The following is a 17,135-nucleotide window of genomic DNA, read 5'->3' on the forward strand; positions in this document are numbered from 1 at the left end:
ATTCCTTATTCCTCCACACTGCCCCAGATTATCTACTGCAGAGGACACCCCAGAGGCCACCCCACCACGTGGGTATCTGGCAAGCAGCCCATGAGTAATTTGTCCCCCTTGGTGACAGATGCAGCTTTGGGCAGGGTTGCCATGGCAGCCCATCCACCGAAGCCAGCGCTGCTGGCCCTGGGGACCCTGCGGGCTCTGCCCTGCCCTGGGTGAGCTCTGGGCTGCTGCCTGCCTTTGCTCAGCCCCCACACTCTGCACAGATCCCCTGTGCCCACTGCACATGTGGCTGCTCTGTCCATGGCCTCAGTGCACAGTGGACAGCAAGGGCAGATGACAAGTGTCCAGCTGAGTGGCACCTCCGTGACCCTGCACACAGGCAGAGTATATGGGGATCACAGTGCCAGCAGATTCCAGCAGTGCTCAGGGCAGGGGTCCTCCAGGATGGGGTCAACTCCCCCATCCAGCTCATACTTCTTAATGAATGCCTCATCTCCCACCATTTAAAAAAAAAACCACCCCAAAATATCTCAAAACAACCTCTCTGGGTTATTATGCAGAGCCTGGTATCCCACAGCTTAAGATTTGAGAAGAGCAAGGTGAATTTAATGAGTTTAACTTTGAGAAGCAGCAGCTAAATCCAGATTATTTGGATCCTCCTCACATTCCCTAGGAATTTCCCCAGTTTTTGCAGCCCACCCTCACCCTGTCCCCGTGCACCAGAGCAGGACCTCCTCCTCTCAGTGAGAGGCACAAACCCTCCTGAAGACCCACAGCACCCCAGAAAGCAAAACATTATCCAACATGAGGATAAACCTACCTCATATTTTTAAATTTCTTTTAAAATGTTCCATAAAGGTTGTCCCTATGACTTTTTTTTTTTTTTTTTTTGCCTAACATAGCAGATTTGTGATGCATCTGCTAAAACACGTTCCACACAGCTCCCTAATTTCTGAAAACAGGGTTGCTTAGTGAGCTTGAGCTCATCTTTCAGGGCAAGTGGCTGCTGTGGAATGGAGCAGCAGCACCGACAATACTTCTTGTCAGAAGCCTGCCACATTTCTGAGAGATCTTAATCTCAACTGAAAGAATTACCTATTTTTTATTTCCATATCAGCCTCCCAAGTGTCGATAAAAAGAATTACTTGGGCATTATCAGAAACCCTTTTATTTCAATAAAGAGCCAATGAAAAATAAACAAGCCTTTATCTGTGAGGCAAGACTGATAGAGTTCACACAAGTCCTAATTCAATCAGATCCTGAAACAACAGCTATTTAACACAGTGGCACCAGCACACCTCTCCTCCAGGGCTGGGGAGCTTTCCTAGGATTACCTCCACCAGCCCCAAAACTGGGCATAGCCTTAAAAAAACCTCCTCACACCCCACTGTAAGAAAAGAAGCTTTTACAATTTTTTTTTTCACTAACCCATGAGAAAGGCCCCAAATTGAGAGGAGAGGTAGAGGTCTGCTAGAGAATTCAGATTATCTAGTCTGCCTTTCCCAGGGGGCAAGAACAAACAACACAGCTGGATGATGATCACCTTCTTCCCTTGCATGACTGAGTGACCCACCAGGGAAAACCCAGGTTTGTCCTCCTGACTTGAGGCATGTGAAGGTGACACAGCATGTACAGCCTCACCTGCTGTGTCATGGTGATGGGGATCAACGGAAGAATCACAGAGTATCGTGAGTAGGAAGGGATCCCATAAGTACCACTGAATCCAACTCCTGGTCCTGAACAGGAAAAACCCAAGAGTTCAACCCTGTGCCTGAGAGTTTTGTCCAAATGCTTTCTGAATTCTGTCAGGCTTGGTGCTGTGACCACTTCCCCGGGGAGCCTGTTCCAGTGCCCAACCACCCTCTGGGTGTATAACCCTTTGCTAATATTCACCTTAAACCTCCCCTGACACAGCTCCTTACCATCACTCTTCATGCCATGACTCTTAATCCAAGGAGCTATCTAGAGAGCTTTTTGGAAGTTTGGACTGTTCTTTTATTAATGCTTGTGTATGCCAAGAGCTCTTTGTACTGGAGCTGAAGGAAAGAACCAAAGCCAAACCCTCTTGCCTGGTCAAAGCACACAAATCCCAGACCTAACCAGTGTAAAGGCACTGAGCAGAGGCCAGCACCAGGGAAGGCTCCTCACAATACTGGGGGACTTGGCACACAGCTGGTGTGGTTTGTTTCCCTCCAGGCACTCCTGCAGCACAAGGAGGAACACTGTAGGTTGTTTTACTATTTCACTGAAAAGAAAAAAAAATGATAAACCAGCCAAAGCCAAATGGAATTTCATGGGATGAAAGAGCACTTCTCAACCTGACAGCTTTTGCCTTGCTGAATCCCAGGCCAGCTGCAAAGAACATGGTTTATAAGAATTGCCACCAAAAATAACCAGGACACCCAGGCTGGGAATGCCCCTGGAGTCCAAGCCCCCAAGTCTTCCCAATAATTTAGTGTATCAGAAAGTCTTGGGGAACAAGCTGGCACAGAAGTCTATCAACTGCAGGAGGAACATCCTCTGAATCCCTCCACTTCCCACTGGATACTCTGGCATGTGGATGCAGGGACAAACTGCTGAAGTCACTGAAGGTTTTGCTAAAATAAAGCCTATGTTGTACAGAAACTAGAAGGAAGAGCATGCTGCTGCTCTTCAGCATCTCCATGGTCTCCCAGGTGAACCATGGATATTTATCACTCCTGAAAAATTAGGCTGCAGCAACCTTGCTCAGGCACAGAAAAGCTTTGGAAACCACACATGGGTAAGGCAGAATTGACTGGATTTATAAAATTCTGAGGAAATAAAGACTTTTTCGACCACAGGACAATATCCAGGTTGTTCTACTGATGGCAACTCCAATGGAGCCTTCTCCCCAACAGACCCCTAAGGGAAGCAGCATCCTACACTGCTGCTCTGATGGCCATAAGCACAGGTTGCTGCTCCAAAGATTTCAACCAGCACAGCCAAGCTCAGAACACAGCACAACGACTTTACTTAATTTTACAGCAATGACCGGAGCCCTGACCTGCGGTGCCACTGCCCTGCCCAGCCCCCTGAACACCAGCTGCTGCCAGAGGGAGTGGGCTCTGATGCTCTGTCTCTCCTCAGGGATAGAGGGGATTTAAACTCCATCCTCCCTGCTCTGGGAATGCTGAATTAATAACCGAGAAGGCCCTGAGAAGGGAAGCAGCAGAAGGAGGCAGCTGAGGATTTACAGAGATGCAAAGCAGCTCAGTGCCCTTCAGCACTGTCAGGTGTCTCCACCAAAGTGGCTGAGCAGCCACAAATCTCCCTGACCTCCCCTCACTGTCCCCCTCTTCTTCATCTGCCTGCACAGGCTCCATGAAATGTGAAGCATGAGAAGCACCACCAAGAGCTGGCAGGAATCACCCTCAGCCTCCATCTTCCCAGAGATGCTCCCGGCCCCCTGCAACTGGCAGCAGATGGAATGATTTTCAACTGACTGTTGTAATAAAGATATTGCTAATGACGCCTCAGAATAAAAATGGGATTACCATCAGCCTGCAAAGATTTTATGGCAAAACAGACGTGTTTTTGCAGCACAGCAAGAGCCTGATCAAAGCCATGACTTTGAAAAAGATGGATGCAAAATAAGGGGTTTTGTGTTAGCTGAGGACAATTCAGAGTAAAAAATCTCTGTCAAATCCCAGTTGTTTTAAATAAAAGAAAGCAACTTACCCAGAGCTGATCATCCATTCCTGGTGGGTTCTTTTTAATAAAAGCACCATAATACGTAGCAATATTTCGGTGATGAGAATACTTCTTCAGCATGTTAATTTCTTGTTTGATCTCTTCCTCTTCATCCTGGGATGAGGTGAAGTGAAAAGAAATGAAAGACGAAACCAGAGGGTTAGCAGACCATACTTCACAGGATCTGAGCTGTCTTTGTAGGTGGGTGAGCTTCCAAATTCCATTCCTGACTGACCTCTCAGGTTTTTTGCACCATTTTTTACAGCCACTTCACAGCAGATCATGGGAGCCTGAGAACAGCACTGGAGACTCATGCTGTTCTGAGGCTCAACCATACCTGTGTTACCCCAGTGATGTATTAGCACACCCTCACAGACACACCAGAGGCCCAAGAAGGTGTTTTTCTACAAACCACTGCATGGCAGAAGTGCTCCTGTGTTCCCAGACATCTGGCACATCACTCCTGCCCACGCTGGAAGCAGCACGAGACCTCTGGAGGTACCAGGAGTTGCTGGTGGTGGGGTGGAACCACATGGGGAACAGGCAGGTGCTGTCTGTCCCCAAACTCCATCAGAATAACTCAGTCCTGGTGATAAGCACCATTCCCATGGGCTGTCCCAGCCCCTCTACCTCCCATCTGCAAAGTGGCATTAGCTGAAGCAGAAGAGGCAGAGGAGCCACACCAATATCTGGTTTGATGTCCCCTCTCTTTGTTGTCACACCCATCAAATGTGCCCTGGTTTTATTTTAGGCTGACCATATTCCAGCCCGCTGCATTTCCACAGGCAGCACTTAGTACCTTGATGTCAACGAGCTTTATTAGAAAGGATCAGAAGGTCTGTTTGTTCTTTATCCTCCTTTATTCCCCTCATGTCCCTCACCTGCCTCTCTTGACCTCAGTTTTACAAATGGGCAAATGACAAAGACACCCACAGAGCAGCAGAAGCAGCTTTTCTTGAGGAGCAGTGCACCCTGACCAGGTGTCACATAACATGGACAGACACACATCTTTCTTCCCAAAATACTATTCAGGGAAGAACAGCAAAGGAGAAAAAAGTACAAGAAATATCTGGATGAAGCCTGCATAAACGACCTCCAGTTTTATTTTCATTAAGAACACGGAGGGTATAAGCACCAAGGAGGAGAAACAGGCTCAAACATTACAGAGAAAACCAGGGGACTATTCTGGAAGAACCTTTATTACCTCTCTTCAGGAAGTCAACACAACTTCGCTTGTTTTTACTTGTCCAGGAAACCAGGGCATATAACATGATGTTTATCAGGCCACAGAGGTGATTTTATTAATTGAAGCCCTCTGCAACAACATCTAAAAAGCAGCTGGATACTCAAGAGTGCTGGGAGCAAGGAGCAGCACTCAGCACAAAATCCCTCTAGCTCTTTGAGCACCCAGTCAGCTTTTCAGTCATCCCTCAATTCATGCCTGGCTCTCTACGGATAAATGGAAGCAAGCCGGAGGGACGCTTGGTCTGAAGTTTTATTTTGATTCCATCTTCAAGTTGAAGAACTCTAAATGGGTGGAAAAACTCTCCAAAGCATAAGATCTGTGGATGGCACCTGAGGACATGTCTGCATGGCCAGGCTCAAGGGCTCCAGCCCAAACTTCTGCTCAAAGCAGGACCACTGAGAGTGATCATCCCCAGCAAATCCAGAGAGGTAGGGAAGAAAATGGAGTGAGTCGTCACAGCAAGCCGCTGCAACTACTCCAGTCCCAAACCCAACAAAAGCCACAGGCCAGGCTTTGCTGCCTCACTTTGCCTTCATCAACTGATTCTGTTACATAAAATTGCTGGATGTAGGTCATGAAGCACACAGCAGGACCAGCCCCTGGAAAATGAATCTGAACTCTTAATTCAGAGAGAACAACTGCCCAAACTGATGAAGTGCTGCCATTTGAGGGCCTCTATTCTGCAATCTTCCCTAACAGATAATTAGTAAGAGCAGAGATGAGTTAAACAAAGCATCATTGTTAGGAGCCTGTCAGGGTTTAGTGCAAAGCACATTGTCAGGATGAAACGCTGTCTGGGAGCTCATTGAACACAGAATCATCATGTTTTGGGGCTTGGAAGAAACCTTAAAGATCACCTAGTTCCACCCCTCCCACCATGGGCAGGGGCACCTTCCACTCTAGACCAGGTTGCTCAGAGTCCCATCAAACCTGGGCTTTACACTCCAAAAGCTGGGGATGGCTATGCCTGGGATGACCCCATTAATTCTGTTCTCTGCTGACTTCTGAGTGACATACCGTCATCAGGGGTATCATGGAAAAACAGGTGGGATGGAAGGTCAGGATCAAATGAAGCAGCAGCAGCTCTGAAATTGTGTGTGAGGAGGAGATGAATAACAGAGTTTGGGTTTGCAGCAGCAGCATCTGCACTGAGGCTGGAGCAGGTGCCATGCAGGACTGTAGGCACAACGCAGGGACCAGCTTTAGAAACTCCTCTAGAAGCAATTCCCAGGACCATTCCTGCTCTACAAGTGCCTTCAGCACCAAGAGCTATGAAGCACAGACAGCCCTTACCAGAGCACAGGTTAGCACTGCCTGCACCGTGGTCACTGCCCATCCTGCCCAAGTCTGGTCCTGCCCTGAGTGAGCCCTCCCTGCCTAAAAGCAGCCTAAGGGGAAAATAATTAAAGAACCAAAAGCCACATCCCGTGATAAATATCTGATTTACACCTTGTACATTCAGACTTGAGGTCCAGCTTTACATGGTAAAGTCTTAGATCAGGTACATCTACTTAAACATGTGTATGAAATAACTATTGGGCAATATCAGATTTCAGGTACTTTTCTCCAGTATCTTTCCTTGGAAGTGATGGTATTTTAAAAGCATTGAATTAAGTGTGGATTCAAATTTAAGCCTGTGTTTGGCCTCAGAGTAATATTTTGATTTCTCAGCTAAAATTCATTCTAACATCAGACTTCATCCCATGGGAATTTCACTGCTATTTATGCCATGGGTTTATGCTTGGTGGCTCTGCCTATTCCCTCAGAGCCTGCTTCCCACGGGAACAAGATAAATGGCACTTACAGATACTACAAGTAAACAGGAACAAATCTCATTCACATTTACAGACTTATTCCACATACCATTTCACCTGTTAGCACCAAAAATAACCTGGATGAAGGTCCCATAGACATTAATACCACACCACAGCATCTAAGGCATTTCAAAACAGATTCCCAAGGCCAGCTGACTGCTTTCATAGAGTCATTTCTGCATGTGCTGAGATCCAGAAAGCTACTAAAAGATTAACTCAAAAATTAAGGTGGGTAGATTGCGATTGAGTCCTAATTTTGAAATGTGTTATTCCAGTCAAAAAAAGAAAGACAAAACACATTCGTACTCCCAAGCCTGGCATTGTTTCCAGTGCAGGAACCTTAGGAGGGGTAGTATTGCACTTGAAAAAAAAAAAAAATACTCAAGTAAAAGCATCTTCATGCCATGCTCATAAATGCATCTACGTTTTTAGATCATAGCAACTCATTTTTTTCTTTTGTGGCAACTGGGAAATTGTGAAACCATCCTTTCCACTCAACTTTGGTTTTCATTTAATGATTTGTAAATTCTTGGTTCTCTGTCGACAAAAGTTTCAAAAGATCCACCTTTCAGACGAGGGTGGTGTGATTTTTTTTCCTCTTTATCAGTAGGATGCACAGCAATTATTCAACTTGCCTTGTGAAGTTATCCGTGACAATAATTGCAACATACTTTTGGTGAACAAAACCTCTTCAGTGAAAAACACAGATGCAGAGAAACAGAAATAAGTTATGAATACATGATCCTGTTGCTACTTTTGACAAGGTCATGTGCAACAGGACAAGAGGGAATGGCTTCAAACTAACAGGGGGCAGGGTTAAATGGGATATTGGGAAGAAATTCTTCTCTGTGAGGGTCATGAGGCCCTGGCACTGGTTTCCCAGAGAAGCTGTGGCTGCCCCATCCCTGAAGCGTCCAAGCCCAGGCTGGATGAGGCTTGGAGCAGCCTGGGACAGTGGAAGGTGTCCCATGGCAGGGATTGGAACTGGATGATCTTTAAGGTCCCTTCCCACCCAAATCATTCTATGATTTTCTTCAGAATTTATTAGGGCATTTAAAAGATGCTGCTTTGTTTCAGCATGAAAGTAGCTCCAAAACTCTTCCATATTTACTTTCTTCTTACATATTTATTAAAACTAAAACCTCTTAATGGCACATATTACAACATATCACAAAGGCAGTTTACTACCCAGGAACATGTCTCCCACCCACCCCCACACATTATCCTCTTTCCCCTCTTATCTGTAACTTAAGGATGCAGGAGGAGGATACATTACCCCGGTGACGTCCATAACCTTAATAGCAGCAAGCTGGCCTGTTTTAACATGACGACCCTGCAAAAGAAAACGGAGAAATTTGTTTGGTTTTGCTCAGTGACAATGTTTTCCTCGAAGTGAAAAATATCCTCAAACAATCTCCTCATCCTGGCAGCATCCACACAGTATTTGTTGCTTTTTCAAGAGCATCTTCACAGCAGCCATGATGAGAAAGCAATTCCCTCCCCTTCCTCCTGCCATTACAATTAATTAGTACAGGGCCCTCAGTGCTGTATTTTCCTGGCAAACAAGTGCTGGAAATACCCTTTAATGCTCAGCCATGCACAAAAAACCAGCTTGGGGCCTCTCCTGAGCACAGAGCATGACTCGGCTGGAAATGGGCTGCTGGAGCTGAGATGATGGGATTGTGCTGGCTGGGGTACCCACACTGCCTTCAGTCCACTCAGGTCCCATCCCAGCTCTCACAGACCTGGGGACACACCAGGGACCCCTGGCCTGCAGGACATATTCACTCTAACCAGTAATTTATTTCTTTTTAGAAAGACTTGGTTAGCAGGCTAGAGAGGTTTTTTTAAATTTTCAGCAACCAAAAAAATCAGCAAATCACTGCAATGAACTGTTTGTTGCAGAGTGCTTGACTACATTAATCCTAATGGGAAAATGCCTGGGAGAGATGGTAAAAATATAAAAGAGCTCCAACTATTTATGATGTCTTAAAACCAACACAACTGCTATCAAGCAAGGCAATTCCCAGTCTTTCCTCCTTTCCTGAGAAATGGATCACCCAACATAATATCCAAATTGCTTATATCAAATCATTCCCACCCTCAACTGGAGGACGTGCTCTGCTTCCAAACCAGGCAGCCTGAGGAAAAGATGTTTTTCCTTCAGGAAAGCCAGCAAATGCTGATCCTAACAGGAGCACTGGGAGGCAAAGGGAAGCATCCCCATTTCCCAGTTTACATCCCTATTTACTATGGGAGCAGCCCAAGCCTCAGCATGTGAGATATGGTGTGGAAGACGCAAAGAGAATGGCAGCTGCTGCCCTGCAGCACTGATAATTAACACACCAAGGACAGAACCAGGAGCAGAGGTGAAGAGGAGTCAAGCTGCAGCATGGCAGAAACAAGGAAGAACAGAAGACTTTCCTAAATTTCAGGCTCCTCCTGCCCCCACAGCAGTGTCCGTGTTGATGAGCTGGGGTTTGTGTCATGTTTCCAAGCCCTCCTGAAGACTGGAGATGGTCTTTCACACCATCTCAGCTCAAGAACCCTAAATTAACAGACATGAGAACGTCTCCCTGGTCCCTCGGGTTTCCAGGCACGGCACCGGGAAGCAAACCCACGCGCCGGCTGTGGAGAAAGGCAGCATCATCCTCTCCAAATTTATGACTTCACCACGAAGCCAATTCACCCACCAGGGCTCTTCGCTCATTTATTAACAGAATTTATATGTCTCGAGCAACCCCATGTTCTAACAGTGGAAAAAAAGCTTTATTTTAAAGTATGTGCAACATAAAAAGTAATAAAACCAAGTGCAGCCCAGCAGCCCCAGGCTGCGGCTGAAGCATCCCCTGGATGCAGCCATCAGAAAGGAGGGGCATGTCGCTAGACACCATCTATTTAGACAGCATGATCTGCAGAAACAAATCCTCCTCTTCCTAAATTCGTCCTTGATGGCTTGCCCAGGAAGTCCCCACGTGCACTGGCACTTTAATTAAAGCCCACAGAGCACCAGCAGGATAAACACTTGGACCATGGCACACCCCGTCTCCCATGAGCTGGAGGAGGAGGAGGGGGAATCAAGCTGGGGCATTTCCAACTATGGATATAGGAGTTGTACTTGCCTTCATGTGATGCATCAGCACCTCATTTTGTATTTTAAGGAAATGCCCCAGCTTTGCTGTGGTGAAGTGCTCCTGCTTCCCTCAGTACCAGCCAAGGAAACAGATCCCTATGTACCCACAGCATGCTCCTCCCAGGAATCTGCTGCCTCCTTGCACACCTCACAAATATTTACAGACAATGGTAAGAACTTAATACTATGTAAGCATTTACCAAAACAAAATAAACCACTTGGAAACATATGTTAATGTAAACCGTGAGGGGCACTTAGTCACGCAAAAATCAGGCGGAGTAGAACCAGTAAGTGCTCACCCTGGGATATTGTAGCAAAGGTTTGCTTTTTCTATACTCTGTTCATGACTATGGATTGTAGAGCTTCACCCTGGCAGATGAAACCATCTGGGGAAAACAGACATCTATCTCCTCACCAGTCAACCATCCCTTTTAATACAACCTACTGCTCAGCACGGAGACTCTCTGTGAAACCTTCATAAATAGTTCAGAAAACTCAGTTGAATTTTACCCTACTGCAGATGTTCTTGAATTTACAATAAAGATACAGACAGGGTGGATGAAGACACTGAGAAATGGAAGCGAGAGATGCAACAGAGGAATTAAATAAACATCCAACCTGTACCCATTAAAAGATGCCATGGCAGCATCTCACCACATCAGACACCAGCCACCTCTGGCACCTTGGCCATGCAGATTTCAGTGCTGTGCCCAAAGCCTGGAACAAGACTAGAAGCACCCATGCCCCTGCAGCCCCTCAGAAGTATCCAGATGGACCAGGAAGTGCAACCACCTCTGCCAAAGCCAAGGCAAGCCGAAATTGCGAATTAATTAATGACAAGTGTTAAATTGTCCAGTGTTAATCTGTGCTGCTGTAAGAAAGCTACAAAAGAGGACTGGGGCATCAACATAAGAAAAGCACCAAAAAGCTCTGTTCTGAACACACCTCCTGTGCATTCTCCACCCATCAAGACGTGTTGGTTTTTTCCTTTAAACCATCACCACAGCAGTGCCCCCCCACTCAGAAACCACATAAAGACTCCTGCTCCCCTGCTCAACCCTGCCTCGACACTAAGGATGTGGCTCAAAATAGGCAAGAAGTGTTGTGGTTAAACAGAAAATCTGCACTTCTTCCAAAGTCCCCCATTTTGGTGCCCCCCATGGGCATGCTGGAGAGGGTGCAGCTGCCTGAAGGCAAAGCCTTCAAGGAAGATGAAACCTTCCCTGGGTAAAACAGTCACTTCTGAGCCTTCAGACCACAGCACCAGCAATGTTTTTGGTGACAGGAGCAAAGGTAGCTGGCAGGGAGCTGCCATCATTGAGCTACCCTTGCTCCCTGTGCCCTCCTCACCTCCTGCCTGCCCACAGTCACCTGTCTGCTGGTGGAAAAGGAGCTGATGCTCCTCAGCAATCTGTAACATTTTGTCTTCCCACCCCTCTTTGTCTCCTATCGCTCAGGATTTTTCCACTTGGTGGTGGCTGGTGGGCAGTGAGCTGCTCCTAGATGCTCGTACAGAAGAGCAAAGAGGTGCACGAGAACCAGGATCACTCCCTGAACCCAAGCTTCCACCACGTCCCACCATCCCACCACCACCCCCATCCTGCTGCAAGGCTCAAACTCCTGCATGGCACCACCTTTGCTTTGGATGTAACCATGGGTTTTCCCAATGTTCCTTCCCCACTCAGGTGGGATGGCGACCAAACCTCCAGAAATCCCAGGAGAGGAAGGGAAAAGCACTCCAGGAGGACTTTGGTTACCCCATGTTGGCTGTTCACAGTCAGCACTGCAAGGTCTGCAGAAGCACTGCCAGCACCACCTGGGGTACAGCTCCCAGAGGCCACAAACATCCTCCAACATCTCCCTGCTCTTTTCCAAGGCAAGTTCTGCCTCTGGCTCTTCATCTCCATGAATTCAGCACTGTTACAGACACTGATGGTTACGATGCCATAAAACATACAGGAGGAAAACTGAGCTGCTAAAGCATTTCCCCCTCTCCAGATTTGCTCTCAAGGTTTGCTTGGGTACAAACCCACATTTCAGCCTCAGGATTATTCAAGCGTGATCTTCAAAGCTGTCACAATTTTTAATTAAACATCCATCTGAGCATAAATTCATGCTCCTAATTACTCTCAAAATGTTATATCAACTATCACTAACTTGATAATGTCAAGTATTAAGACTAATTTTTACAAATGAAGCAAGCACCATGAGTTTTTTTCTTCAAAGGCTGTGGTTCCTCACACTCCATAAAGTGTAATGGACCAGCACACAGTAAGAACATTGGTAAATGCTTTTAAACATCAATTGATGCATTCAGGCATTATATTTACTAAATAAATAAACAAACCCTGGCTTCAATATCAGCCTTTGTAGACAACAACTGCATATCTTGGCCCAAAATTCCAGTCCACATTTTAGGGACAGAAAGAGGATGATTGATTGTTGCTTTTTAAAATTTTCCTTGCACAAGCATGGATTTCACCTCTAAGCAAAAACTGCAATTTCTGTACCCAGAAATGTATTCCATCATATTTACTTAACTTGTGCTGTCGGCCTTTATTCATCCAACAAAATAAATGACCCACCATCTGCTGCAACCAGTGAGACACAACCAGAATTGTCACTTAGTTGAGAAATGCAGAGCTCCCATTTTCTTCTGCCAGGCAGAGCAACATCTCTTACACTTCTCAGCCTGGACATGCAGCCTCCAATGCCCCACGCATACAAAATCTCTACTGCAGCCACTTAGTGGAGTAACCATGTTGTATGTCTGGCACTTTACAGCAAAACACTTATAGTCCAACCATCCTGCACTGCCCTTACTCATGCTGCATGCAAATATTAAAATGAGTGGGACCAGGGTGCTCTTGCAAAGGCCTGCTGAAATTTCAACATGCACAGCCCTGCTGGGACCAGACCACAATGCCAACCCTCACCACTGAGGAACACTGTGTCTCATACAGAAATCTCAGTGAACTGAGACAAACAACAAAAAGTTTCATAGAAGTCCAAATATTACCACTTCGGCAGCAGAGAAGCCTCCTGAATAAATGTATTCCGTTACATTTCTGTTGCAGTTAAAATCCTGAGCCTGGTGCCAACAGCCCAACAACCACTCTTTCTACTGTCCAACCCCTGCCCCCAAACCCAGCACATCCCCAGCACCACCACATCCTGCATATTCTTCCTACAACAGGCACAGGGTACCAGAGGTTTTACCAGGTTAGAAGTCAATAGTTTACTTTTCTGTGTTTACATATAATTTTTGGTAAGTGCTAGAAAAAAAATCTTTGCCCAGCTCTACTTCTGCATATGCACCATTCAAGGTATCCACTGGTGAGTCTCATCTCCTCCAGACTCTGTTTCAGCATCCAAGACCTTCTGCAGTAAAGATCTCCTGGGATGGGCCAGAACTTATGGTTTCTCGTTTTCCTGTAGTTCAAGGTAATTCAGGGACTCAGTCCAAGATTTTTAGCATGAAGGCACTTCAGCACTAATGCACTGAAAACTGCATCCTATTTTTCCAGGAAGAAGAAACTTTGCCTTCCGACAGGAGCTGTGAAACTGAACTGCCATCCTGCTGAATATTAAGACCATTTTATAGCACCTGGCATGATTTGTTCCCAGCTTTTACAGAGTACAGACAACATTTATGTACTTGGTTTCCCATTGAAAGCAATCTTGAGGGTGCCAAAATCCCCTCTCCAACTAGTCTGAGGGGCTAAAGTACTTACTGATGTAAAAAATAGACTTATTCTAGTGTGAAAATTCAGCAATCTCCAAAACAAGCTGGTCAAAAATGACGTATGCAAGCTTTGCACTTGGCGTACAGATCACTTCAAATACATCTGAAATAAATTCATGTATCTGAGAAGGTAGTTAAAACCTTGGAGGCCAGCATAAGAAAAACTGAGTCATGTACAAGGATGGGGAAAATATTTATTTTAACAAAGAGTAACATATCTCTTTGATTAAAACAGAGCCATCAAGGGCCAAACCTTGTTGTTGCTGCCTGCACATAACTTCAGTAGTGGGAGGGGGATTTCAAGCCCCTGGGGCCTCAGGACAGCCCTGCAGATTGGGGACCAGCCCTCACCCTGCCCAGCCCCATCTCTCTGCTTTACTAGAGCAGGGGCTGACCACAATGGCAGTGTCCTTCCTTCGCTCCCTCCATACCCTTCCATCTCTTCATCATTTCCTGGTTTCACCAACAGATTTGCAGAGCTTCAGAGTGATCCCACTTCCCCAAGGCACCAAAGGAACACGACTGACTTGTTGTAGTTCCTTTCCATTTGGGGCAAACTCCACTTAAACCAGTCCCTGTTTCCCCAGACTTCAACACTCTGCAAATGGCATCCTCCAATAAACACGACACTTCTGAAACTCCAAGGCTTTGACACCAGAAACGGAAAACCTATGAAAGACAAACAGGCTATGCAGTGTTTGACATCTCACTTGGTGGCCAGCTGAGGCTCGAGTAACTACTCTGCTCTCTTGAAGGACACTGGTTGCTCACTTCAGCACAGATCTTCACCTCTGCCCAACCTGCTACCTTGCTTTGGGCAGTTTCTGGAGAACACAAGACCTTTCACTGGGAGGGACAAACACCAATTTCACTCACATCCAATCCACTTGTCATATTTTCCAAGGTTTTAAAGAGTAAAATCTTGAAAAACATTCAAAAAACTCAAGGAGAAACTAAACAAAGCAGACTTATTTTTCCCTTTTTTGATGCTCAGCTGGGCATTTTTATTAATTACTTCAGTTTGGACTGGACAACCAGAGCTTCTCCTTGGAAAAGCTTAATCTTCTCCCAGCACAGACATCTCTAATTGCAAAAGGCCAAGCAAATGCTCTGTGCTGACCCAACAGAGCTGACCTTTGGACTGAAGTGTTTTCCAGTCCTCTGTATCAATCCAAGCTCTGACCAGGACCCTGCAGCTCAGAGAGCTGCAATTCCATTACTGCAGCTCTACAATAGCTCTGACGTTAAGTAAAGAAGGCAGGATTATTAGATTACCAAACTAAATTGTTAAATTAGCATATTATTCATGTCCAGAAATAACATGCACTACAGCCTATAGGTGAACAGGACTACAGTTTTATATTCCCTGTATAAGGGAAACACATCTCTTATGCCAGTGCTTGTACTTACTCCATCCTCTATCCCTCTTGTAGCTCAAATGAGGCTGGAGACTCCCACCTGCAGCTCAGGAAGAACCAGGTTTCCCTCTTCCATGGATAAAAACATTGTCTTAAGTAGTCCAAAAATCAGCATCAGAGAGCTGAATCCTTCCAGAAGCTTCTGCAGATGGTTCCTCTAGATATGGCCTGCCCCACTTCTAATTTCCACCCAAGGAAGAACACTGGTTAGAAAGCCTGTCCCCCCTCTCTGTGGCACCATTCAGCACTGGCACACTGGGTATGTCAGGCTGTGCATCTCCTCCATGGTCACACCAAGGACTGAGACAGATTTTGCCCACAAGTGTTCGAAGATGAAGCTTTTGACGGTCCGCTCTTCATGGTCACAGGAAACCTTGCAGCAGAGCAGATTTCAAGATGTTTCTGCATTTGTCAGGGATTTTCCAGAGTCCAGGAACAAACATTTCTCTGGGAAAGAGGTCAAAGCCTCAACAAGAGCAGGTCTAGGCTGGACGAGGAGCGGGCTGAGCACAGCAGGGAGCAGAGAGAGGTGGAGATCATCACCAGACAGAATATACACAAAAAGTGGGGTTTAGGAGCAGCCTCTGAGGCTGCTGAGGCACCTCAGGACAAAGGACTAAGGAGAGATGCTCTGGACAAAGACTGATAGATGTATAAAAAAACCCAGAAGGACAAGCAGTGTCTCAGGAAAATATACACTGAGTTGGTCCCACACTGAAGGCAGCAGCATCCAAGAGATTATCAGTGGGATGAAGGAAAGGGATGCCACCATTTACCACTGAACCCCATGCAGCCTCCCCAGGCCCTCTATGAGTTTTGTCCCCTTCCCCAGCATTCCCAGATCCAACACGGGGCAAACCCCACAGGTCTCTGCCAAGGGGAGCAGCCCATCACCTGCAGCCCACCAGGCAAGGAGGGCAGTAGCCAGGCCTCAGGGTGCTCCTTCCCCTGCCACACAGCCTGTCCTCCCTTTGCCCCAGCTCCTCTGCAAGTGCACATTTTCACAGCTAAAAGGAGGCAGCACAGCCTGTTCCAAACAACAGCAGTTCATGACAGCCATGTTATTACCACCCTTTAACACCCCCACTGTGCTTCTGTTTCACGTTGCTCTCTATTCAACACTGCAGTATTCATAACTAAAATTAAATCTGCCTTTAGGAGACCCACAAGGCACCCTTTCACACAGGGCACATCCTCACAGCAGCAGCAGGTTGTTCCAACCAGTGGGAAGCACTGAGCTGTGCAGGGAATGCGCTGCCTGGACCACCCAGGACTCCCAAGGAAGATGCCTGGCTCTCAAGGATGGCTCAAGAAAGAGCCAGCCTCCTCCAATGGGCCAGGCTATCCCACAGCTGGCACCTCCTCCCAGAGCACAGCTGCCTGACATGTGACAGGGTGCCACCACAGACCTGGTCCGGTCTGGACCGATGCAGGGATCTGTTGCATCTGCAGAATTCCACGTGGATCCTGACTTCCACACGCTTTTGCTGTTTGCTAACCATTTCTGTGGGGTCCCAGGGCACCTTAGCTTTACTGTGGCCAGAACCACTTCAGCTTCAACATTCAAACCAAACTCCAGGATGAGCACAGCAGCTCCAGGCACCAGTTCCCATCACAGGTGAAGCAGGCTCTGTGCAAGACATGGGAAAAGGCATCCCGGGCACCAGGGATGTAATGTAATGACTGGGGCTGCTCGTGACTTCAAACCAAAAGCTCAGGATGAGACCAAGCTGCTGTGTCCAGAGCTCAGGGGGACCAACACAGACACTACAACACTGTGTGCTTTGGCAGCTGCTCTTATTTCCTCTGTACTTGTAAGAAAAACAATTCCTTTCAAAGGAGATTGTTCCTAACCTGCTCCCTGCTGCAGGGCAGACAGGGCTTAATGTCTGCAAACATGTGCTGCTGCCTTCCAGGACAATCCATCCCAGAACACTGAAGGACACAGGTACCCCTCAGCCTCCTCAGGTTTTTGGTACCCCATTTATTCATGCCACACATTAAATAGCTGCTTTTCAACATCTGAAGTGTCCTTGCTCTTTTAAGCCATTCCCCAAATCAGTAACTCCCT

At 46.6% G+C, this 17,135-nt stretch overlaps 1 protein-coding gene across 5 annotated transcripts in view; it reads right to left on the bottom strand.

The window, feature by feature from the left end:
• Positions 1-17,135, bottom strand: part of TNIK (TRAF2 and NCK interacting kinase) — a 151,184-nt gene that overhangs the window by 65,318 nt on the left and 68,731 nt on the right. For all 5 annotated transcript variants that reach the window (XM_062499313.1, XM_062499315.1, XM_062499314.1 and 2 more), the window contains exons 3-4: positions 8,045-8,101; positions 3,697-3,822 (exon numbers count right to left, since the gene is read on the bottom strand). In XM_062499313.1, the coding sequence (XP_062355297.1) occupies positions 3,697-3,822; positions 8,045-8,101 (183 nt within the window). The remainder of the gene's footprint in view (positions 1-3,696; positions 3,823-8,044; positions 8,102-17,135) is intronic.

This window comes from Cinclus cinclus, chromosome 10 (genome assembly GCF_963662255.1).
Source record: "Cinclus cinclus chromosome 10, bCinCin1.1, whole genome shotgun sequence".
Classification (NCBI taxonomy): Eukaryota; Metazoa; Chordata; class Aves; order Passeriformes; family Cinclidae; genus Cinclus; species Cinclus cinclus.